The 25,187-nt window shown below is 43.0% G+C and overlaps 2 protein-coding genes across 3 annotated transcripts in view; one reads left to right on the top strand and one right to left on the bottom strand.

Annotated features, from left to right (window-relative positions):
• Positions 1 to 22: 22 nt before the first annotated feature.
• On the top strand, positions 23 to 8,315 carry LOC139544052 (protein SLC31A2-like). Of its 2 annotated transcripts, none has more exons than XM_071350745.1 (4): positions 23 to 221; positions 3,282 to 3,348; positions 5,301 to 5,544; positions 6,939 to 8,315. In XM_071350745.1, the coding sequence occupies exons 1-4, from the start codon at positions 216 to 218 to the stop codon at positions 7,102 to 7,104; spliced, it is 483 nt and encodes a 160-aa protein (XP_071206846.1). In that variant the 5' UTR covers positions 23 to 215; the 3' UTR covers positions 7,105 to 8,315. The 2 variants fall into 2 exon arrangements, with proteins under 2 accessions (XP_071206846.1, XP_071206845.1); XM_071350744.1 differs by lacking the exon at positions 23 to 221 and adding an exon at positions 1,052 to 1,270.
• The window catches only part of LOC139544050 (protein Niban 2-like), a 50,096-nt gene continuing 33,100 nt past the window's right edge, over positions 8,192 to 25,187 (bottom strand). Inside the window, exons 7-14 of the mRNA XM_071350743.1 lie at positions 24,820 to 24,924; positions 22,469 to 22,631; positions 12,624 to 12,811; positions 12,252 to 12,407; positions 11,827 to 11,946; positions 11,415 to 11,522; positions 11,138 to 11,249; positions 8,192 to 10,925 (exon numbers count right to left, since the gene is read on the bottom strand). Of these exons, the coding sequence (XP_071206844.1) occupies positions 9,949 to 10,925; positions 11,138 to 11,249; positions 11,415 to 11,522; positions 11,827 to 11,946; positions 12,252 to 12,407; positions 12,624 to 12,811; positions 22,469 to 22,631; positions 24,820 to 24,924 (1,929 nt within the window). The 3' untranslated portion in view covers positions 8,192 to 9,948. The remainder of the gene's footprint in view (positions 10,926 to 11,137; positions 11,250 to 11,414; positions 11,523 to 11,826; positions 11,947 to 12,251; positions 12,408 to 12,623; positions 12,812 to 22,468; positions 22,632 to 24,819; positions 24,925 to 25,187) is intronic.

The raw sequence follows: 25,187 nt of genomic DNA on the forward strand, positions 1-25,187 counted from the left end.
ATTACCATCTGCCCTTGCGATATTTAAACGTCACATGGGGGCGGGCTCATGCTGTTGATGGTAGCCTACATCCCTGCGATCAAAACAAGGATAAGTGGAACGCAGCTAAATTACTGCAAAAAAATGTCTGCAGGTCGCTGTCTTCTGTGATGGGGAGTCGAATGACCCGAGGTTCCCCCATAAAATTCTTATTCGTCTGCTAAAGTTGATCAATCATGTCTGTAAGTAGTTTCTTAGCCTAGCCTTCTATGTGTTGCCTTTGAAATACATCTTTTTTAAAGGAACTCAGCCCGGCTTTAAATTTACTCTTGAAAGTTGCAATAGTAGAATGTACAAGGTGCAATTTCGAAATTGGGTAGTGCATCATCAGTTCCTCTTGTCATGTTAGTCATTGCATACCTTGGAGAGCTATTTATACTAGCCCATGTCAGCTAACGTTCTTTAATATTTTTTTTGCCCATAGATATTGTTGTATTGTTGTAGTCACTCAAATATAACATGAATACACATTAGACATGGCAAAATGTATAGAATTGCAATAAAATTAGCTTTAAAACTGCAAAATGTTCTTTGCACCCTGTGACAAGATGTGTAGAATTGCAGAAAATAAGGTTTAAACCTGCAAAATTCTCTCCACCAACAAGAGGGGTGTGAACAGTTTATGTCATGAACCGTGCTTGGAAAAGTTAGAGTCCATCCTCCCCCGAGTTAAGAAAATATAATTTTCATAGTCATGGCATGCTTTGTGAATGAATGAAGGTGTGGATTATTCTCCATCCACCCGAGCTATTGAAGATAATTTTTTTTTTTTAACTACATTTCAAAAACAAAAAAAGCTGTGGATTTTTGTCCATCCTCCCCGATTCAGAATATATCATTATCATAGTCATGGCACACTTTGTGTAAGAACTATCGAATATTAAAATCCGAACTCGTATTGATTAAAAAATTGAGGTTTGGATTATTCTCCATCCATCCGATTCAGAATATACCGTCTTCATAGTCATGGCATGCTTGTTTCAATAGCGAGTCACGAGAGGGAACCGAATATCCTGTTTAAAACGAATTGTACCTCGTAATTAAACCGTCTGATATTAGCTCATGAGGGAATGCTGGGCTGTTTTTCAATAGTAGCTGTGTCAGTGAAAGCAGCATCTGTTTGCTCCAAGCATTACGTGGCCTCTGTCATTAATTGCCACAAACGATTTGGTCTATTGGATTAGATTGGAAGACAGAGACACCCTTTAAAAAAATGCAAAACCTGACAAAGGTAGGTAGAGGGGCAGGTAAGGAAAGGTTTTGAGATTTTACGGGGCCGTTTCCCCAAAAGTATCTTAGGTTCCAACGATGAACGTAGCCTTAAGTAAGAGCATCGTTAACCGTTGTTACTAAAGTTTCTCTTGAAAACGCTGGTTATTTAACGATTGCCTCAAACCAGTCCACTCGTAAACTGCTACATCGTTAGATGCTTTTTTGCCTTTCTGTGTCACATACACAGATCTCCGCTAAACACAAAATCAAGATTGTTCTGTCTTTCTGTGACAGTATGTTTCCATTAACTTGTCCAGGGGTTTCTTGTCGACATTAAGAAAGTTTGCATGGAACATTGATGCGACAATTGCCTGCTAGGATGCGTTTACATGCAACTATTTTGAAGATGTGACGTCACACCTAAAAAATATAAAATAAATACAATTTTCACCAAAACTACGGTGTCGAATAAAAAGTGTTTCCATTACCCATTCAGGCAAATTGCACATTAATATATTGGCGACAGCCTGTAATGACCTCCCACCTATCGGTTTCATGGCTCAGGTAGCCCGCGAAAGCCAGCAAATATTTGCCACTTTCTAATAATTATATGCCAATGTATCCCCACGGTTCGTGCCATGGTGAAACTTGCAGTTTGACAAAAGAAAAATACACTCCTGTCGAATGGATAAAAATGTTGATCTTTAGAACATTTCTGCTGTAGACTCTGTCATTTCCATTACACATTTCCCAATTTATTTATGCCAAATTAACCTGGGTCAATGGAAACCTGCCTAGAAACTAAAAATACAAAATTGCAAGGATATAAAAGGATATAAAACCGAGAACTGTATTAAAATATAAATACAGTATAGGCCACATAGACCTATATATTTCAATGACAACATATTTCAATAGTTTTATGTAGCTATTTGTAAGTTTTTGTCTTTAGGCAAATGTTTTGCCTCAATATATTTCATGATGTGTAACGTGCAGAATGATGTGCCAAATCTTGATTTAGTTTATTATTATTATTATTATTATTTTAAATTTAACTCGGCAAGCCAGTTAAGAACAAATTCTTATTTACAATGACAACCTACACCTGCCAAACCCTAACCCGGACTTCGCTGGGCCAATTGTACACCGCCCTATGGGACTCTCAATCACGGCCGGTTGTGACAGCCTGGAATCGAACCAGGGTCTGTAGTGACGCCTCTAACACTGAGATGCAGTGCCTTAGACCACTGCACCACTCGGGAGCCCAAAAAATGTTGTGCATTATTATAGGATATGCATTAGAATATGCCGCCTCAATATTTGATATCTCTCTAGATGATTCGTTGTCACTATTGTGGAATAATTTGAATGTTAAGGTAAGATTTAAAAGGGAGAATGCTGATCCGAGAGCAGTGCTTCCGTTCTTTCGATCCTATCAGTATCGACACATGCCTCTACGATGAACTTAACAAACGTTGTCTCTGCTTGGTGTGTTGGGAAATGCATGTTACATCTTGGGCCGTTGTAGGAAAGAAAGATGCATCATAAACCACTCGTAAACCTAAATTCCAGATCTATGCATCAGGAAACCGGGCCCAACTTTTGTATACTTCCCCAAGATGTAGAGAGAATGAGTTTGATTTCCTCTTACCAGAGCTACAGCTAATTGCTTTCACGTGGTATAATAATGAAGTCCACATCATGGCCTCACATACAGTACATTCTTTATTGTGCATGATCAGCTCCTATGATCAGTCATTCCAATGGAGCACTATTGGACAGGTGCCATATTAACAGGACTGCATCTGTCTGGCAGAGTTTGGGTAACACCAACAAAGCACATTCCTGCATTGTCATTATCTACCTGACTAAACAAAAAATATTTTGTACATTTTATATATTGGATATTTGTTGATGTAACCACTGTTCATTGGTTAAGGATTTGCTGCACAGGTCCCAGATCTGGTCTGCTGCCTTGGAGTATATTGCTGTTCTTTATTGTAATTATATGGCTCTCTTTTCTCATACAGATGACCTTCGAGGCAGGGAGTAGAGTGAAGCTGCTGTTTGACTTCTGGGATGTGCAGGGACCCGCAGGTAGGCTAACATTGATGACAGGCCTGTGCCCTCAGGATAATCTACACAGTAAATCATATAGTTCAGAACCTGTTTGTCTGGCAGTCAAAGTGCAGTATAACTGCAGTATGCTGCAAATACTGCATCCCCCAAAAGTTATTTTTTACTGCAGTAGTTTTGCAGTATAACTGCATAGTGTTTCAGGTACAACAAATTAACTTCTTGCAAATGAGATATTTTAGATCTGTTTCAATAGGGCCCCAAGTGATGGATGTACTGATTTCTTACATTCTTAGATTAGGTCACTGTTGTAGTCTGTACAGTACTATATACAGTTGAAGTCGGAAGTTTATATACACTTAGGTTGTAGTCATTAAAACTCGTTTTTCAACCACTCCACACATTTCTTGTTAACAAACTATAGTTTTGGCAAGTCGGTTAGGACATCTACTTTGTGCATGACACAAGTCATTTTTCCAACAATTTTTTACAGACAGATTATTTCACTTTTATAATTCACTGAATCACAATTCCAGTGTGTCAGAAGTTTACATACGCTAAGTTGACTGTGCCTTTAAACAGCTTGGAAAATTCCTGAAAATTGTCATGGCTTTAGAAGCTTCTGATAGGCTAATTGACATAATTTGAGTCAATTGGAGGTGTACCTGTGGATGTATTTCAAGGCCTACCTTCAAACTGTGTCTCTTTGCTTGACATCATGGGAAAATCAAAAGAAATCAGCCACGACCTTAGAAAAAAAATGTAGACCTCCACAAGTCTGGTTTATCCAGTATTAACACCATGGGACCACGCAGCCGTCATACCGCTCAGGAAGGAGATGCGTTCTGTCTCCTAGAGATTAACGTACTTTGGTGCAAAAAGTGCACCAATCCCAGAACAACAGCAAAGGACTTTGTGAAGATGCTGGAGGAAACAGGTACAAAAGTATCTCTATCTACAGTAAAACGAGTCCTATATCGACATAACCTAAAAGGCCGCTCAGCAAGGAAGAAGCCACTGCTACAAAACCTCCATAAAAAAGCCAGACTACGGTTTGCAACTGCACATGGGGACAAAGATCGTACTTTTTGGAGAAATGTCCACTGGTCTGGTGATACAAAAATAGAACTGTTTGGCAATAATGACCATCGTTCTGTTTGGAGGAAAAACGGGGGAGGCTTGCAAGCCGAAGTACACCATCCCAACCGTGAAGCATGGGGGTGGCAGCATCATGTTGTGGGGGTGCTTTGCTGCAGGAGGGACTGGTGCACTTCACAAAATAGAAGGCATCATGAGGGAGGACAATTATGTGGATATATTGAAGCAACATCTCAAGACATTAGTCAGGAAGTTAAAGCTTGGTCGCAAATGGGTCTTCCAAATGGACAATGACCCCAAGCATACTTCCAAAGTTGTGGCAAAATGGCTTAAGCACAACAAAGTCAAGGTATTGGAGTGGCCATCCCAACGCCCTGACCTCAATCCTATATAGAACTGAAAAAGCGTATGCGAGCAAGTAGGCCTACAAACCTGACTCCGTTACACCAGCTCTGTCCGGAGGAATGGGCCAAAATTCCCCCAACTTATTGTGGGACGCTTGTGGAAGGCTACCCGAAACGTTTGACCCAAGTTAAACAATTTAAAGGCAATGCTACCAAAGACTAATTGAGTGTATGTAAACTTGTGACCCACTGGGAATGTGATGAAAGAAATAAAAGCTGAAATAAATAATTCTCTACTATTATTCTGACATTTCACATTCTTAAAATAAAGTGGTGATCCTAACTGACCTAAGACAGGGAATTTTTACTAGGATTAAATGTCAGGAATTGTGAAAAACTAAGTTTAAATGTATTTGGCTAAATTGTTAGTAACTTTCCAACTTCAACTGTATAGTTCCAGACCGAGCTGTGGTCACTGATGAACATTATTCCTGTCAGCCATGATAAGCTCTGTTGTCAATGTGTTTGCAGGGATGGTGCTGTCTGTGTTCGTGGTCCTCCTGTTGACAGTGTTCTACGAGCTGCTGAAGGTGTGGAAGGACCAGCTGGGAAAGCCCTTAAAGCAGCCCACTCAGCCAGCCTTCCCACTGCCCTTCCCCCCTCCCCTCCACTCCTCAGACTGCCAGGGAAGCAGCGCCGTGTTTGCCAGTAGCCTGTCAGAGTCTTCTCTGGCCCCCATGGAACAGGCTGCTCCCACTCCCTCCCCCATGAACAGGTAGGATTCAAACAGGAGCCCATGTAGTTCTCTGTAATTAACATGTTCCAGGGATGCTGGCTTTAATCTACTGCTTCACAAATTGTCAAGAGTGCGCATGTGTAACAGTATTGCTTCCATCCATCTCCTTGCCCCAACTTGGGCTCGAACCACAGACAAGTCACCCACAAAGCATCATTACTTATTGCTCCACAAAAGCCACGGCCCTTGCAGAGCAAGGGAAACTACTACTTCAAGGACTAAGAGCGCGTGACATCACTGATTGAAAAGAATCCACCGCTAACTAGCTAGCCATTTCACTCCCGGAGGACCTGAGCCCTGGGACCATGCCCCAGGACTAACTGGCCTGATTACTCCTTGCTGTCCCCCAGTCCACCTGGTCGTGCTCCTACTTCAGTTTAAACTGTTGTCTGCTGCTATGGAACAGCCAGAAGAGGACTGGCCACTCCTCAGAGCCTGGTTCCTCTCTAGGTTTCTTCCTAAGTTCCTTCCTTTCTAGGGAGTTTTTCCTAGCCACAATGCTTCTAGATCTGCATTGCTTGCTGTTTGGGGTTTTAGGCTGATGTAAAAAGGGCTTTATAAATACATTTGATTGATTCACACAGGTTACACATGCACCTGGTTTCCCATGCCTACATAATGCACTGATAAATGAATAAATAACAGCTGATAACTAGACCCATGAGAACCTGAACTGTGCACCTCTATATAATGACTCCAGAGAGAGTACTGCAGTAGTCCCAGTTGTATTAGATAGAATGTTGTGGCCCCGTCCGCCTGTGTGGAAAACAACCTGTGGTTACCTAGGTTATCCCATTGGCTCACAGAAAAACATTGCCTGCATTCTCACTACTTAGAAAAATGTAATGTTAGGACTTCCCTCATGCCCCTTTTCATGACGGCGCTAGCAGCCACAAGAGTGCTAGCTAGCTACCAACTGAAACATTAAGCTAGCCAAAAACAACACAAAACAAACGGTCTACACAGCTACAAGTAGTGAGTGGAGTTAGTTTACACTAAACAAGTTAAATGTGTTATCTGTGATGAAATGTTTTTCACACACATAGCTATGTGTAGCCTACTTGTACACCGGGTCCCCACATTTCCCACTGAATATCCCAAAGCAACAGGGCTCTTCTAGCAGGCTACATTTCCCTACATGGAAGCATTGCAACCCGTAGGTCGGGATTTTGTTAACCTAATTACATGTACATTGAACAACAGAAGCTTTTCGGCATGTTTTGTTATTTCTGTATAACAACTTTGACAGTTGGCTCTTTTACAGTGGGGGTCAATGTTTTCCCCAATTTGTTGGTGGTGGTCGAGGGGAAATTCCTTCTTATGACCCGAATACCGACTTGGAGTATATTACTGTTCTGTCTCCTCTCCACCAGATGGCGTCTTCATGGTATCCAGACAGCCATACACATCCTGCAGGTGACTCTGGGCTACATACTGATGCTGTGTGTCATGTCCTACAACACCTGGATCTTCCTGGGGGTCATCTTGGGCTCTGTCCTGGGATACTTCATATGGTTCCCTCTACTGGGTCAAATCTGATCAAACAGCGGAATAGAAAGAGTCCTTTTCCTGGACTACAGATCTACAGGGACTAGATATCCCATACCTGTTCGTCAAAGATTTGATCTGAAGAGCATATCGTACAAACTCCCATGGTGTTTGTCATTCTGACTCTGTTGTGCACTGATGCGCAATAGATCTCCCTGTGACTGTGTTGCTTATCAAGTTACCTGAAGTGGAAGGTTGTCACAGTATTTCTTCCCTACTTATACATGATCTTAAGTAAAAAGCAAGATGGAGACTTCCATATAGTGACAGATGTACACAGAGTACAGCATGGTAGATGAGTGATTAAGCACACCCATGGTACCTTTTTATCACAAAGTTTCATCAAGTTTTACATTTTGTGTTCAAGCAAGGCAACTGTTACCCTGTACTATGTACTACATATCCACAGTCATCATTTTGACCAGGGCCCGTGAGTAGCTACAGGGCTTGAGGTCAATGTTGTCAACCTGTGGTTACTTGACTTAAGGCAGGGCTGCCCAACCCTCTTCCTGGAGATCTACTGTCCTGTAGGTTTTCTGTCCAACCCTAATTTAGGATATCTAATTAGTAGAATCAGGTGTGTTTAAATTGGGGTTGGAATGAAAACCCACAGGACTGTAGATCTCCAGGAAGAGGTTTGGGCAGCCCTGACCTAAGGTTTGTCATTCTACCATTTCACTCCAAGGTCAGACTTCTAGCCAGCACTATAGTCACAAGACAACATTGAGGAATTGCCACCTTGACAGCACAGAAGCATGTGATGGAGTATTGTAAACTCCATAGATACCCAATGAGCCTGACATGCAGTAACAGATTGTTCTAGTGCTCTGAAATACAGAGGAGAACAGAATCTGGGTCATGTTGCGTTTTTTAATCATTTGCAAGAGAGCCACTGTAGAGAAACCAACCATTTAGTGCCTTTTATATCCAATAAACAGATGGATATTTTCATTTTAATTAGTTATTTTCTGTTGAATTATCCAGTAGCCTAGTTTGAAAACATGGATGAATGCAATACTTTTTTTTATGCCCAATTAATCTATAAAGTCAACTGAAAGTAGATAACGGACTACTCATACAAGGCTTCTAAAGTGGTTTTATTCAAAAAGTTCCTATTGAGAAATACCCATGTAGACATGTGCTTACTGTTGTTTTAGTGTAATTTTATTCTAATTATCAATAAATACCACCAACTTTAAGAATTTTCTGAAAATCAAATATGATATAATTGATTTGAAAATGCATTTTAGTCTAGAGATATAGATGAACAATAGGAAAACCATAAAATCAACTTATTTATTAATCCATACAACTATACCCAGTCATACATATAGCTAAACACAATCAATAAAAAGTTATTGCATGGAGCTTTACATATAAAATAAAGAATATAGCAGAGGCTGGTGCATTGAGCACCACACAGTATGTGTCATAAATAAGAAGGAAACAGAGGCACTGAGTGAACTAACCCTTTAAGTCATGGAGTTACATGGAAATATTTTCCTCAAGGCTACAAACTGATTAAGCCTGATTTAAGAACAATGTGCCTTGAATATACAGTGTCCATAAACATAGCATTGATAGTTTAGGAAATAATACATTTGATTTCCCTCATTTTAAAAGAGTGGGGGAAATGACTTGGTTATTTTCCCATGATTCCCTTTGTTTGGCCAGAAGAGACTGACACAGAGGCCTCTTCATGACAAGGTACATAGCCTGCTGTCAGTCATCCAGACCTCCCACACGCAGACAGCATTCTATCTCAATGAGATTCTGCTGATGCGTCACAGTCAAAAGTTATCAGCAGAGAAAGTCCCTTTAGTAACAACTGTAAGCATAATTATGACGGTGGCATTTCAGTAGCACTGTAGCCGACATGGGACCTCTAGCATCTATAATAAGACTGTAGTGACTGCTACCATTTGAGCAGCTCCCCTCACACTTAAGGGTTGGACTAACATGCATAGAAAATCAGTCAGTAAGCAAGTGCCATTTCATGCTGAAGTCATGCACTGTAAAAAAATAGTGTTGAAACAATAAGGCCACTTGTGAAAATAAAAAAATGATGGTTGAAAAAGAGGCTCAACATACACTTATTCAAGACAAAATGTCTGACTGACTTAGCAACTTGTATAAAACCAATGTAAAAACATGTTAAAAAGCAGTGCTCCCAGACCCTGAATAGAATGACAGCTACATCTCTATAATTATATGTTATACACAACAATGTCCATTACAGTAGGATAACATGCCAGACTGTTTGCGTCAACCGCCTGCCTACAGTGCTCCCTACTGCTGAATAAAAGGACATGTAATGACCAGTGGGTGTGTGACTGCCCATGAACCATAGAGTTCTAACTATCTATGTCATGCATCTCTGTGAACATATCCTTAGGGCCCTTGCAGATAGGCCTCTGTAGTGTACTGTGTATCTTCTGCATCCACAATTCTCCCCACATCCCTTATCCAATTCTGACTTAAATTCCTTACTCCTTAGTGACCACACAATCTAAGGATAATGCAGCAGATACCTGGGGTTCAGTGTCACACACAAAAGCTTGAGGAATAGAGTAAAATAAAATGTAAAATTAAGAGAAATTAAACTTGAACAAACATGACTTCAGATGAGAGGTTGGAAGTCACAGTTAAATAGGCCACTGTTGTAGATGTGACTGTACGGAATATAAACCAGAAAAACAATGCTGAGGGGTCAGGAATTATCAGTTAACACCGACTAAAATGAAACGTTTTTGCTCCCTTGTCCTACCATTCAAAATCTTATATACAATTTCTGTCTTGCCTTCTGCTGTTTTCCCAGTGAAGTCCTCCCCGGTCTCACTCGTTGTGCAGTGCAGTGTCTCCCGGCTCTAAAACCACCACCACCTCTCCTGGGTCGACTACAGTGTCCTCTGTTTTCAGAGCATCCATGATTGGCTGAGCTTTGCCCTCATTCAAGGCCTCATTGGTAGGCGGCTGGAAGCCGCTGTCATCATGCCCCCAGGGGCTGGAGTCGGCCAATGGCGGGGCCAGCTCTGCGTCAGAGTCTACGGCACACTCAGTTATCCTCTCTCCATCCTCTTCCTGTACCGCTATCTCTATTTCCTGTATGGCGTTCTTGATGGCCGCCTCGTCTTCCTCCCCCTTGCCTTCAATAGCTGCCTCCCCCTTTTCCTGAAGCCCCCCCTCAGCTTCCTGGTCTGGACTTCCTGTTTCTACCAGCTGCTCGTTCACTTCCTGTGGGGCGCGCATCCACTGTGGTGACTTCCTGTGTGTCTCCTCCACTACGGTGGTGATGAGTGTCACCTCCTCCTCCTTCCCATCCTCCAGCGTCAGCGTCCCTGTCCCATTGGTGAGAACAGCTAAGTCCTCCTCTGAAGCCGAGACCATCATCTCCACCACCGGTTTGCTGTGGTAACAGATCTCCTGCACGCTGTCTGGAGAATCAGGCTCCTTGGGGGGGTGTGGTTCCGTGGGGGTCTCTTGCTCCTTGGGCTCCTGAGCTTTAACCTCCACCTCCTCAATCTCTCCCTCCTCGGGGATGAAGTCCACCCCCGGCACCTCCAGGCATGACTCGTAGGGCAGTGGACCCATCTCGTCCAGCTGGATCATGGAGACCACTTGCCTACGCCTCCTGCTGGACTGGCCGCCTCCTCCCAGGGCCCCCTCAGGCTCCTCATTCCCACCCCTGAACTGGGTGGCCCAGTCCACCGAGGGGTTCTCCCCCAGCAGGTGGAGGTTGGGGTCGCTGTTGGTTAGGATCATGCTGTCTCTGTACAGGTTGTGTTTCTTATGGACCGCCGCCTCTTTCACAGCTGTAGGCAAACATAGAATCACTACCATGCTAACAGTTCATTTGTGTCACATTTACATCAGGGCCATATCACCAATCACCTCAGAATAGCACTGCTGGATCTGCTGATCTAAGATGACCATATAATCTTGTTCAGTACTCTGAGATGCTTTGTGAATCTCCAATTATCTAGTCTATGCCAGGCCAGTGTCCACATGCGTGGCCACCACTCACCCATCATGATGTCCTTGGTGACAGACTGCAGCACCACCTCCTCAAACACGTTCTCCACCAGAATGAACTGGGAGAAGTCCTCAAAGATCAGCTCCTGGAAGCGAGGGAGGTCCTGAGAGGTAGGAGATGAGAGGTTACAGACGAATGCATTCAACATAGGTAACGTCCCAAGTGGCACCCCAGTCCCTATATAGTGCACTACTCTTGACCAGAGGTTATAGGGTTCCATACGGTTGGCTAAAGTCTGAAGGGTATCACTATATTCAGTGAGCCTCACCAGATGGAAGGAGGGAGAGAGCTGCTTCAGCATGTAGGGGATGATGATCTGTAGCAGGGCCTCTCTGAAGAACTTCTTACGCACCGTGCTACTGTCATAGTCATATTTCTGAGAGGGATAAAGACACAAGACCTTAGACTCTTTGATCCGTGATGGCAAGGGTTGCAAAATTCCATAAACTTTCCCAAATTCCCAGGTTTTCCGGCCTCCCGATTGGAATATTCCCGGTATCAGGTGGGAAATCTGGAATCCTCCAACCAGAATTTCGGGAAAACCTTGGAATTTTTGGAAAGTAACTGGAATTTTGCAACCGTATTGAGGGCCAATCTATTCTTATATCAATCAATTAATCCATTCAATCAATCCAGTCATTCGCCTTCATCCTAATCCACCCTCAGACTAACTAACGAACCTTAAGCACTCTGTCTTGACAGCAGTGGATGGTCTTACACAGGTCCTCTCCTCCCTGGACCTTTCCCTCCAGACTCTGGTGGAGCAGATGCTCAAACGTGTACACAGCATTGTCCATTTGCTGTTACAGAGGAGAGAAGACATAAGTGATACATGTGGGGGGGGGGACATTCCTACTGATCATTCCTACTGATCTGACACACTTGTTTGCCATTAGCCAATTAGCGTTTCTCAACAAGTTCAAAACACGTGAATGCATCCAACTCGTATTTACTACTTCACAACTAGAAATTACCACCTTCCCACTTGGTTATGAACACAGCATCAGAGCTTCAAAAAACTAAAGTGTTGGTAGTCTGGTGTGGCAGGGCACATCCATACCCACTATGCCTACTAGGTGGTGGGATTTGTGGGTTAAGGTCTCACCTCTCTCATGAGGATTTGAGCCCTTTGGATGAACACGGAGGGGCTTGACACATCAAACCTCTGCTGCAGTCCCTCCAGATTCAGCTGCTCCACCTTCTCATAGCAGCTCTGCATCTTCACGGGGTGGAACGCCAGCATAGAGATCTTCTCCATGTGCTGAGAGAGTGATGGTGAAAGGGGCGAGGGGAAAGAAGGAGAGACAGAGGGAGCGAATGAGAAAGAGGTGGGGGTAGGTAGAGAGAGAAAGGGTAGGGGAGCGAGAGAAAGAGTGTGGGTTAAAGACAGACAGAGGGATGAGGACTTGGCACCAAAGACAATCCCCCAGTGTCCCTGCGAACCCGTCTGGTGTGTCCAGTCCGGTGGTCCACTCACCTCCGCCAGTTTGTCCTTGCCCCCTCCGTTGAGCGTGTTCTTGCTGACCTCCACCAGCTCTCTGAAGAAGACGTCTCGGACCTCGGAAAAGCCTCGGCTAGTGGGCTCCATCAGGGCCTCCAGGATGGAGCTGAGGAAGGGCTGGACGCTGACCCGCAGGAGCTGCTCTGCCCTGGGCAACACCAGAGCTACAGAGTGGGGAGACATGGAGGAGTATTGTTAGTCACCATGGTGGTCAGTAGAGAGTAAACACCCACACTTCCAGACCACAATATTACCCAGAGCATTACCTAGCAGCCTAAACTCCACTCCATGGTGAAGGAAGTTTCTGATGAATTTCACCAATGGAGTGGATCCGAGACCAGGCTTTGTGGAATCTAGCTCTGACTGCATCGATTCGCCCAAGGTCAATACTTTATAAAAAAATACAAATTATGAAATGGCCACCTTTGTACCTTTGTAGTTACGTGCCTCTGTTTGCTGAAACCATACTTTTCTAATAAACGTTAATCAAATACAACCAACTGTTTGCTCATTGGTGTTGCTCTAAGATTTCAACTCAGCGCAAATGCGCATGTGGCAATTGAATCTCAACAAGGAAAAAGTCGGTGGCGGTATTTGATTAACGTTTATTGAAAAAGTATGTATTTCTGCAAAGAAAGGCATGCAACTACAGAGGACAAAGGTACAAGGTTGGCGTTTCATAATTTAAAGTTGGAGCTAGATTCCACAAAGCCTTGTCTCGGCTTACCCAAAGGCATCAGACTGAAAAGTCCGGAGGAAAGCAGGGGTGGGAACAGGTTCAGGGAACAGAACACAAAATAATGACATTATTTGAGAAACAGAACTCGAACTGAAAACGAAAGTGATCTATACTGTTCCTGGAACAAAGCCGTTATATTATAAGCATGGAAACTGTTTAATAACATTATTTTACGTTCCGGGCATTTTTTTCCCAGTCACACAAAAATCCTAACAAAGCGCCTATGCAAAGCCCTCACTCCGTCACTCAGAAACTTATTCCAGCATCTGCCTGCCAGCTGGAAATCTTTGCTACTGGGTGTGTGTGTAGACTACCTGCCCCTCCACACTGAAGCATAGGTTACTGTAGCCTCCTGACAACGTTACATAGGTTACTGTAGCCTACTGACAACGTTACATAGATTACTGTAGCCTCCTGACAACGTTACATAGGTTACTGTAGCCTCCTGACAACGTTACATAGATTACTGTAGCCTACTGACAACGTTACATAGATTACTGTAGCCTCCTGACAACGTTACATAGATTACTGTAGCCTACTGACAACGTTACATAGATTACTGTAGCCTACTGACAACGTTACATAGATTACTGTAGCCTCCTGACAACGTTACATAGATTACTGTAGCCTCCTGACAACGTTACATAGATTACTGTAGCCTACTGACAACGTTACATAGGTTACTGTAGCCTCCTGACAACGATACATAGATTACTGTAGCCTCCTGACAACGATACATAGATTACTGTAGCCTACTGACAACGTTACATAGATTACTGTAGCCTCCTGACAACGTTACATAGATTACTGTAGCCTACTGACAACGTTACATAGATTACTGTAGCCTACTGACAACGTTACATAGATTACTGTAGCCTACTGACAACGTTACATAGGTTACTGTAGCCTCCTGACAACGATACATAGATTACTGTAGCCTCCTGACAACGTTACATAGATTACTGTAGCCTCCTTACAATGTTACATAGGTTACTGTAGCCTCCTGACAACGTTACATAGGTTACTGTAGCCTCCTGACAACGTTACATAGGTTACTGTAGCCTCCTGACAACGTTACATAGATTACTGTAGCCTCCTGACAACGTTACATAGGTTACTGTAGCCTACTGACAACGTTACATAGGTTACTGTAGCCTCCTGACAACGTTACATAGGTTACTGTAGCCTCCTGACAACGTTACATAGATTACTGTAGCCTCCTGACAACGTTACATAGATTACTGTAGCCTACTGACAACGTTACATAGATTACTGTAGCCTACTGACAACGTTACATAGGTTACTGTAGCCTCCTGACAACGATACATAGATTACTGTAGCCTCCTGACAACGTTACATAGATTACTGTAGCCTCCTTACAATGTTACATAGGTTACTGTAGCCTCCTGACAACGTTACATAGGTTACTGTAGCCTCCTGACAACGTTACATAGGTTACTGTAGCCTCCTGACAACGTTACATAGGTTACTGTAGCCTACTGACAACGTTACATAGGTTACTGTAGCCTCCTGACAACGTTACATAGGTTACTGTAGCCTCCTGACAACGTTACATAGATTACTGTAGCCTCCTGACAACGTTACATAGGTTACTGTAGCCTCCTGACAACGTTACATAGGTTACTGTAGCCTACTGACAACGTTACATAGATTACTGTAGCCTCCTGACAACGTTACATAGGTTACTGTAGCCTACTGACAACGTTACATAGGTTACTGTAGCCTCCTGACAACGTTACATAGATTACTGTAGCCTCCTGACAACGTTACATAGATTACTGTAGCCTCCTGACAACGTTACATAGATTACTGTAGCCTCCTGACAACGTTACATAGATTACTGTAGCCTCCTGACAACGTTACATAGGTTACTGTAGCCTCCTGACAACGTTACATAGATTACTGTAGCCTCCTGACAACGTTACATAGATTACTGTAGCCTCCTGACAACGTTACATAGATTACTGTAGCCTCCTGACAACGTTACATAGATTACTGTAGCCTCCTGACAACGTTACATAGGTTACTGTAGCCTCCTGACAACGTTACATAGGTTACTGTAGCCTCCTGACAACGTTACATAGATTACTGTAGCCTCCTGACAACGTTACATAGATTACTGTAGCCTCCTGACAACGTTACATAGGTTACTGTAGCCTCCTGACAACGTTACATAGGTTACTGTAGCCTCCTGACAACGTTACATAGGTTACTGTAGCCTACTGACAACGTTACATAGATTACTGTAGCCTACTGACAATGTTACAAAGGTTACTGTAGCCTCCTGACAACGTTACATAGATTACTGTAGCCTACTGACAACGTTACATAGATTACTGTAGCCTCCTGACAACGTTACATAGGTTACTGTAGCCTACTGACAACGTTACATAGATTACTGTAGCCTACTGACAACGTTACATAGATTACTGTAGCCTCCTGACAACGTTACATAGGTTACTGTAGCCTACTGACAACGTTACATAGATTACTGTAGCCACCTGACAACGTTACATAGGTTACTGTCGCCTCCTGACAACGTTACATAGATTACTGTAGCCTCCTGACAACGTTACATAGGTTACTGTAGCCTACTGACAACGTTACATAGATTACTGTAGCCTCCTGACAACGTTACATAGGTTACTGTAGCCTACTGACAACGTTACATAGATTACTGTAGCCTCCTGACAACGTTACATAGGTTACTGTCGCCTCCTGACAATGTTACATAGATTACTGTAGCCTCCTGACAACGTTACATAGGTTACTGTAGCCTACTGACAACGTTACATAGATTACTGTAGCCACCTGACAACGTTACATAGGTTACTGTCGCCTCCTGACAACGTTACATAGATTACTGTAGCCTCCTGACAACGTTACATAGGTTACTGTAGCCTACTGACAACGTTACATAGATTACTGTAGCCTACTGACAACGTTACATAGATTACTGTAGCCTCCTGACAACGTTACATAGGTTACTGTAGCCTACTGACAACGTTACATAGATTACTGTAGCCTCCTGACAACGTTACATAGGTTACTGTCGCCTCCTGACAATGTTACATAGATTACTGTAGCCTACTGACAACGTTACATAGATTACTGTAGCCTCCTGACAACGTTACATAGGTTACTGTAGCCTACTGACAACGTTACATAGATTACTGTAGCCTCCTGACAACGTTACATAGATTACTGTAGCCTACTGACAACGTTACATAGATTACTGTAGCCTCCTGACAACGTTACATAGATTACTGTAGCCTCCTGACAACGTTACATAGATTACTGTAGCCTCCTGACAACGTTACATAGATTACTGTAGCCTCCTGACAACGTTACATAGGTTACTGTAGCCTCCTGACAACGTTACATAGATTACTGTAGCCTACTGACAACGTTACATAGATTACTGTAGCCTACTGACAACGTTACATAGGTTACTGTAGCCTCCTGACAACGTTACATAGATTACTGTAGCCTACTGACAACGTTACATAGATTACTGTAGCCTCCTGACAACGTTACATAGATTACTGTAGCCTACTGACAACGTTACATAGATTACTGTAGCCTACTGACAACGTTACATAGATTACTGTAGCCTCCTGACAACGTTACATAGATTACTGTAGCCTCCTGACAACGTTACATAGATTACTGTAGCCTACTGACAACGTTACATAGGTTACTGTAGCCTCCTGACAACGATACATAGATTACTGTAGCCTCCTGACAACGATACATAGATTACTGTAGCCTACTGACAACGTTACATAGGTTACTGTAGCCTCCTGACAACGATACATAGATTACTGTAGCCTCCTGACAACGATACATAGATTACTGTAGCCTACTGACAACGTTACATAGATTACTGTAGCCTCCTGACAACGTTACATAGATTACTGTAGCCTACTGACAACGTTACATAGATTACTGTAGCCTACTGACAACGTTACATAGATTACTGTAGCCTACTGACAACGTTACATAGGTTACTGTAGCCTCCTGACAACGATACATAGATTACTGTAGCCTCCTGACAACGTTACATAGATTACTGTAGCCTCCTTACAATGTTACATAGGTTACTGTAGCCTCCTGACAACGTTACATAGGTTACTGTAGCCTCCTGACAACGTTACATAGGTTACTGTAGCCTCCTGACAACGTTACATAGATTACTGTAGCCTCCTGACAACGTTACATAGGTTACTGTAGCCTCCTGACAACGTTACATAGGTTACTGTAGCCTACTGACAACGTTACATAGGTTACTGTAGCCTCCTGACAACGTTACATAGGTTACTGTAGCCTCCTGACAACGTTACATAGATTACTGTAGCCTCCTGACAACGTTACATAGATTACTGTAGCCTACTGACAACGTTACATAGATTACTGTAGCCTACTGACAACGTTACATAGGTTACTGTAGCCTCCTGACAACGATACATAGATTACTGTAGCCTCCTGACAACGTTACATAGATTACTGTAGCCTCCTTACAATGTTACATAGGTTACTGTAGCCTCCTGACAACGTTACATAGGTTACTGTAGCCTCCTGACAACGTTACATAGGTTACTGTAGCCTCCTGACAACGTTACATAGGTTACTGTAGCCTACTGACAACGTTACATAGGTTACTGTAGCCTCCTGACAACGTTACATAGGTTACTGTAGCCTCCTGACAACGTTACATAGATTACTGTAGCCTCCTGACAACGTTACATAGGTTACTGTAGCCTCCTGACAACGTTACATAGGTTACTGTAGCCTACTGACAACGTTACATAGATTACTGTAGCCTCCTGACAACGTTACATAGGTTACTGTAGCCTACTGACAACGTTACATAGGTTACTGTAGCCTCCTGACAACGTTACATAGATTACTGTAGCCTCCTGACAACGTTACATAGATTACTGTAGCCTCCTGACAACGTTACATAGATTACTGTAGCCTCCTGACAACGTTACATAGATTACTGTAGCCTCCTGACAACGTTACATAGGTTACTGTAGCCTCCTGACAACGTTACATAGATTACTGTAGCCTCCTGACAACGTTACATAGATTACTGTAGCCTCCTGACAACGTTACATAGATTACTGTAGCCTCCTGACAACGTTACATAGATTACTGTAGCCTCCTGACAACGTTACATAGGTTACTGTAGCCTCCTGACAACGTTACATAGGTTACTGTAGCCTCCTGACAACGTTACATAGATTACTGTAGCCTCCTGACAACGTTACATAGATTACTGTAGCCTCCTGACAACGTTACATAGGTTACTGTAGCCTCCTGACAACGTTACATAGGTTACTGTAGCCTCCTGACAACGTTACATAGGTTACTGTAGCCTCCTGACAACGTTACATAGATTACTGTAGCCTCCTGACAACGTTACATAGGTTACTGTAGCCTACTGACAACGTTACATAGATTACTGTAGCCTACTGACAATGTTACATAGGTTACTGTAGCCTCCTGACAACGTTACATAGATTACTGTAGCCTACTGACAACGTTACATAGATTACTGTAGCCTCCTGACAACGTTACATAGGTTACTGTAGCCTACTGACAACGTTACATAGATTACTGTAGCCTACTGACAACGTTACATAGATTACTGTAGCCTCCTGACAACGTTACATAGGTTACTGTAGCCTACTGACAACGTTACATACAGTGGGGAGAACAAGTATTTGATACACTGACAATTTTGCAGGTTTTCCTACTTACAAAGCATGTAGAGGTCTGTAATTTTTATCATAGGTACACTTCAACTGTGAGAGAAGGAATCTAAAACAAAAATCCAGAAAATCACATTGTATGATTTTTAAGTAATTAATTTGCATTTTATTGCATGACATAAGTATTTGATACATCAGAAAAGCAGAACTGAATATTTGGTACAGAAACCTTAGTTTGCAATTACAGAGATCATACGTTTCCTGTAGTTCTTGACCAGGTTTGCACACACTGCAGCAGGGATTTTGGCCCACTCCTCCATACAGACCTTCTCCAGATCCTTCAGGTTTCGGGGCTGTCGCTGGGCAATACGGACTTTCGGCTCCCTCCAAAGATTTTCTATTGGGTTCAGGTCTGGAGACTGGCTAGGCCACTCCAGGACCTTGAGATGCTTCTTACGGAGCCACTCCTTAGTTGCCCTGGCTGTGTGTTTCGGGTCGTTGTCATGCTGGAAGACCCAGCCACGACCCATCTTCAATGCTCTTACTGAGGGAAGGAGGTTGTTGGTCAAGATCTCGCGATACATGGCCCCATCCATCCTCCCCTCAATACGGTGCAGTCGTCCTGTCCCCTTTGCAGAAAAGCATCCCCAAAGAATTATGTTTCCACCTCCATGCTTCACGGTTGGGATGGTGTTCTTGGGGTTGTACTCATCCTTCTATTCCTCCAAACACGGCGAGTGGAGTTTAGAGCAAAAAGCTCTATTTTTGTCTCATCAGACCACATGACCTTCTCCCATTCCTCCTCTGGATCATCCAGATGGTCATTGGCAAACTTCAGACGGGCCTGGACATGCGCTGGCTTGAGCAGGGGGACCTTGCGTGCGCTGCAGGATTTTAATCCATGACGGCGTAGTGTGTTACTAATGGTTTTCTTTGAGACTGTGGTCCCAGCTCTCTTCAGGTCATTGACCAGGTCCTGCCGTGTAGTTCTGGGCTGATCCCTCACATTCCTCATGATCATTGATGCCCCACGAGGTGAGATCTTGCATGGAGCCCCAGACCGAGGGTGATTGACCGTCATCTTGAACTTCTTCCATTTTCTAATAATTGTGCCAACAGTTGTTGCCTTCTCACCAAGCTGCTTGGCTATTGTCCTGTAGCCCATCCCAGCCTTGTACAGGTCTACAATTTATCCCTGATGTCCTTACACAGCTCTCTGGTCTTGGCCATTGTGGAGAGGTTGGAGTCTGTTTGATTGAGTGTGTGGACAGGTGTCTTTTATACAGGTAACGAGTTCAAACAGGTGCAGTTAATACAGGTAATGAGTGGAGAACAGGAGGGCTTCTTAAAGAAAAACTAACAGGTCTGTGAGAGCCGGAATTCTTACTGGCTGGTAGGTGATCAAATACTTATGTCATGCAATAAAATGCAAATTAATTACTTAAAAATCATACAATGTGATTTTCTGGATTTTTGTTTTAGATTCCGTCTCTCACAGTTGAAGTGTACCTATGATAAAAATGACAGACCTCTACATGCTTTGTAAGTAGGAAAACCTGCAAAATCGGCAGTGTATCAAATACTTGTTCTCCCCACTGTAGATTACTGTAGCCACCTGACAACGTTACATAGGTTACTGTCGCCTCCTGACAACGTTACATAGATTACTGTAGCCTCCTGACAACGTTACATAGGTTACTGTAGCCTACTGACAACGTTACATAGATTACTGTAGCCTACTGACAACGTTACATAGATTACTGTAGCCTCCTGACAACGTTACATAGGTTACTGTAGCCTACTGACAACGTTACATAGATTACTGTAGCCTCCTGACAACGTTACATAGGTTACTGTCGCCTCCTGACAATGTTACATAGATTACTGTAGCCTACTGACAACGTTACATAGATTACTGTAGCCTCCTGACAACGTTACATAGGTTACTGTAGCCTACTGACAACGTTACATAGATTACTGTAGCCTCCTGACAATGTTACTGACAACGTTACATAGATTACTGTAGCCTCCTGACAACGTTACATAGATTACTGTAGCCTCCTGACAACGTTACATAGATTACTGTAGCCTCCTGACAACGTTACATAGATTACTGTAGCCTCCTGACAACGTTACATAGGTTACTGTAGCCTCCTGACAACGTTACATAGATTACTGTAGCCTCCTGACAACGTTACATAGGTTACTGTAGCCTACTGACAACGTTACATAGATTACTGTAGCCTCCTGACAACGTTACATAGGTTACTGTAGCCTCCTGACAACGTTACATAGGTTACTGTCGCCTCCTGACAATGTTACATAGATTACTGTAGCCTCCTGACAATGTTACATAGATTACTGTAGCCTCCTGACGATGTTACATAGGTTACTGTAGCCTCCTGACAACGTTACAATCGTGATTCAGAAATTAGGGAGAGATGTTTAAAAGAATGTATTAACTTTTTTCAATGCTAGTTAAGTTCAAAGACATTTAAAGTTCCTCAATAGATGCCGCTCCTCCATCACATAGTGGACCTGTGAGCCCTGAGCCCGGTCTTAAGTGTACCAGTGGTATAAAGTGAACATTGGACTCCAGTGACATCTAAGGAATGCAGTCTTTCAACATTGGCTCCATGGGAAACAAAACACAAGAAAAAAAAAGTGCCCTTTTTCTTTTTAGGTGGAATGGTGACAGTGCTAGAATAAAATAGTGAAAGATGCTTTATGGTTAAAACAAGCAGGCAGGCAGACGAGAGAGAGAGAGCGCTAAGGTAAAGAAAGAGAGAGATGGGAGTAAGGGATGAGAGAGAGAAAGTGGGAGAGTAAAGAAACAGAGTAGAAGTTTGAAATGTGAGAGGGAAAGGGAGGGTCAGTTACAGTACAGGATCCCTCTGGTGGCAATTGTCCATAGAAATTCACCAGTAACATGATGCCATAGTCTAATACTGTAGTGTTACTCAATGAGCGCATCCCAAATGCCACGCTATTCCCTATATAGTGCACTTCTTTTGACCAGGGCCCATAAGGCTCTGGTCAAAAGTAGTATAGTACACTATGTAGAGAATAGGGTGACATTTGGGATGTAACCAGTAACTGGTCTTACTGCTTTACTGTGCCAATAAGCCCTTAGCTCTGCACTCAACAAACCAAAACCACTAGAAGTGACACACGGTAGGCACTCTAACAATGGACATTACAGACGCTAAGACTGCAGAAGTACAATTGTTGAGAGAACTAATACAGTGTGATTTGATTAGGATCTCTTTTAGTCCCCATTTGGATGAAGTCTACATATCAGTAAGGAGTGTTTTCTATGGGTGCCGTGTGTGCATGTCTCTCACCGCGGATCTTGCCGCTGACGTGTTCCTTGGACGTGATTATCTGGTCCATGTCTGTGCGTAACACTGCGTCTAGACGGGATGTCTGAACCTCACAGGCCTGGACTAAAGCCTCATACTGAGCCTGGGTCTGAGACAACACCTGCTTATACACCGCCTCAGAGATCTGTAGAGGGGGAGAGAGCGAGAGGTTGAACACACTCCCTGCATCCCAAATGGCACCCTATTCCCTACATAGTGCACTACTTTTGACTGTGGCCCATAGCTAGTGCACTATGTAGGCATGTCAAATGTAATGCACTATTTAGGGTGCCATTTGGGATGAGGACCATTTGACCAGGGCCCATAATATTAGCTGAACCATACAGTGGCAAGAAAAGGTATGTGAACCCTTTGGAAATACCTGGATTTCTGCATAAATTGGTCATTACATTTGATCTAATCTTCAGCTAGGTCACAACAATAGACAAACGGTTTGCTTAAACGAGCACACAACCAATTATACGTTTTCATATCTTTATTGAACATACCGTGTAAACATTCACAGTGCAGGGTGGGAAACGTATGTGAACCCTTGGATTTAATAACTGGTTGACCTTCCTTTGGCAGCAATAACCTCAACCAAATGTTTTCTGTAGTTGTGGATCAGACCTGCACAATGGTCAGGAGAAATTTTGGACCATTCCTCTTTACAAAACTGTTTCAGATCAGCAATATTCTAGGGATGTCTGGTGTGAACTGCTCTCGAGGTCATGCCACAGCATCTCAATCGGTTGAGGTCAGGACTGACTGGGCCACTCCAGAATGCGTATTTTCTTCTGTTCAAGCCATTCTATTGTTGATTTAATTCTGTGTTTTGGGTTGTTGTCATGTTGCATCACCCAACTTCTGTTGAGCTTCAATTTGTGGACAGATAGCCTAACATGCTCCTGCAAAATGTCTTGATCAACGGAAGAATGAATTCCGAAGTTTATGATAGCAAGCTGTCCAGGCCCTGAGGCAGCAAAGCAGCCCAAACCATGATGCGCCCTCCACCATACTTTACAGTTGGGATGAGGTTTTGATGTTGGTGTTGTGTGTTCCTTCCAAACAACTCAACTTTAGTTTAATTTGTCCATAGAATACTTTGCCAGTAGCGCTGTGGAACATCCACGTGCACTTTTGCAAACTTCAGACGTGCAGCAATGTTTTATTTGGACAGCAGTGGCTTCTTCTGTGGTGTCCTCCCATGAACACCATTCTTGTTTAGTGTTTTATGTATCGTAGACTTGTCAACAGAGATGTTAGCATGTTCCAGAGATTTCTGTAAGTCTTTAGCGGACACTAGGATTCTTCTTAACCTCATTTAGCATTCTGCATTGTGCTCTTGCAGTCATCTTTGCAGGACGGCCACTCATAGGGAGAGTAGCAACAGTGCTGAACTTTCTCCATTTATAAACAATGTGTTTTACCATGGACTGATGAACATCAAGGCTTTTAGAGATACTATTGTAAACCCTTTCCAGCTTTATGCAAGTCAACAATTCTTAATCTTAGGTCTTCTGAGATCTATTTTGTTCGAGGCATGGTTCACATCAGGCAATGCTTCTTGTGAATAGCAAACTCAAACTCAAATTTATGTAGAAATCCAGGTAATTCCAAAGGGTTCACATAGCATTTAGGCTTACATTAGCTACAACTTTAGCGTATTGAAGTTAACTTAAAACAAACCAGACTTCATTTGACCAATATCATGCAAATCATTACATTAAAAATGTTTCATTGCGCCTGAAAATGTTGGTAATTCACTGGGGAGATGCTGCTTGCAGTTCCTGCCTGCTGTGTTCTGAGATTCCCTTAAAGCTACAGCGACCATTTGAGAGTAACAGGCTATTACAGCAATTCCAGGTAAAACATATATAAAACAAGTCTAAAGTATAAGGTAAATGTCTATACATTTCAGCTGTTTTAAAAACATTGCTCTGCTATTAAGATTTTTACTATAGGGGCAAACATTTCTCTTGGATACTATTTTGTTTACATTAACTGCTTTGCGGGGGCAGTCTCGCACGAGGAGGTGGCGTAAGAGATGTAAAAAATGAATCAAGATTCTCGTCTTTACACTATTGTAATACATCTAGCCGCGGGTATTTTTTCCGATTTCTCTCGGGAATCTATCATAGTGTAAATTCACTCTGTAGGGAATAGGGTGCCATTTGGGACGCCGGCGCAATCAGCAATGTGGTTAGGAATGGTAGGTTCAGGAGTTTTCCTGACTATGTGACCTGAATGGGAAAAACTTAACATGTGGTCGGGGTAAACTCCAGGTTCTAGGAAAGAACACAGTGGAGCATGTAGGAGGGACAACAACTCACCAGCATCCAGTTCCTCTGTCGCTGTTGTATCTTCCCCTTTAGACGAGGACCAATCAGATTCCTCAACTCTGGATGGAGGGTCTCCATCACTAGGTTGGCTAGGATCTACACACACACACACACACACACACACACACACACACACACACACACACACACACACACACACACACACACACACACACACACACGGTGGAGACAAAAGCAAACACTTTATGCATTATCACTTACACACTCTTCTTAGGGCTGCAATCCCGTTAACGGGATCGATATGACAACAGCCAGTGAAAGTGCAGGGCGCCCAATTCAGACAACAGAAATCTCATAATTAAAATTCCTCAAGCATACAAGTATTTCCCACCATTTTA

Source organism: Salvelinus alpinus, chromosome 18 (genome assembly GCF_045679555.1).
Source record: "Salvelinus alpinus chromosome 18, SLU_Salpinus.1, whole genome shotgun sequence".
Lineage (NCBI taxonomy): Eukaryota > Metazoa > Chordata > Actinopteri > Salmoniformes > Salmonidae > Salvelinus > Salvelinus alpinus.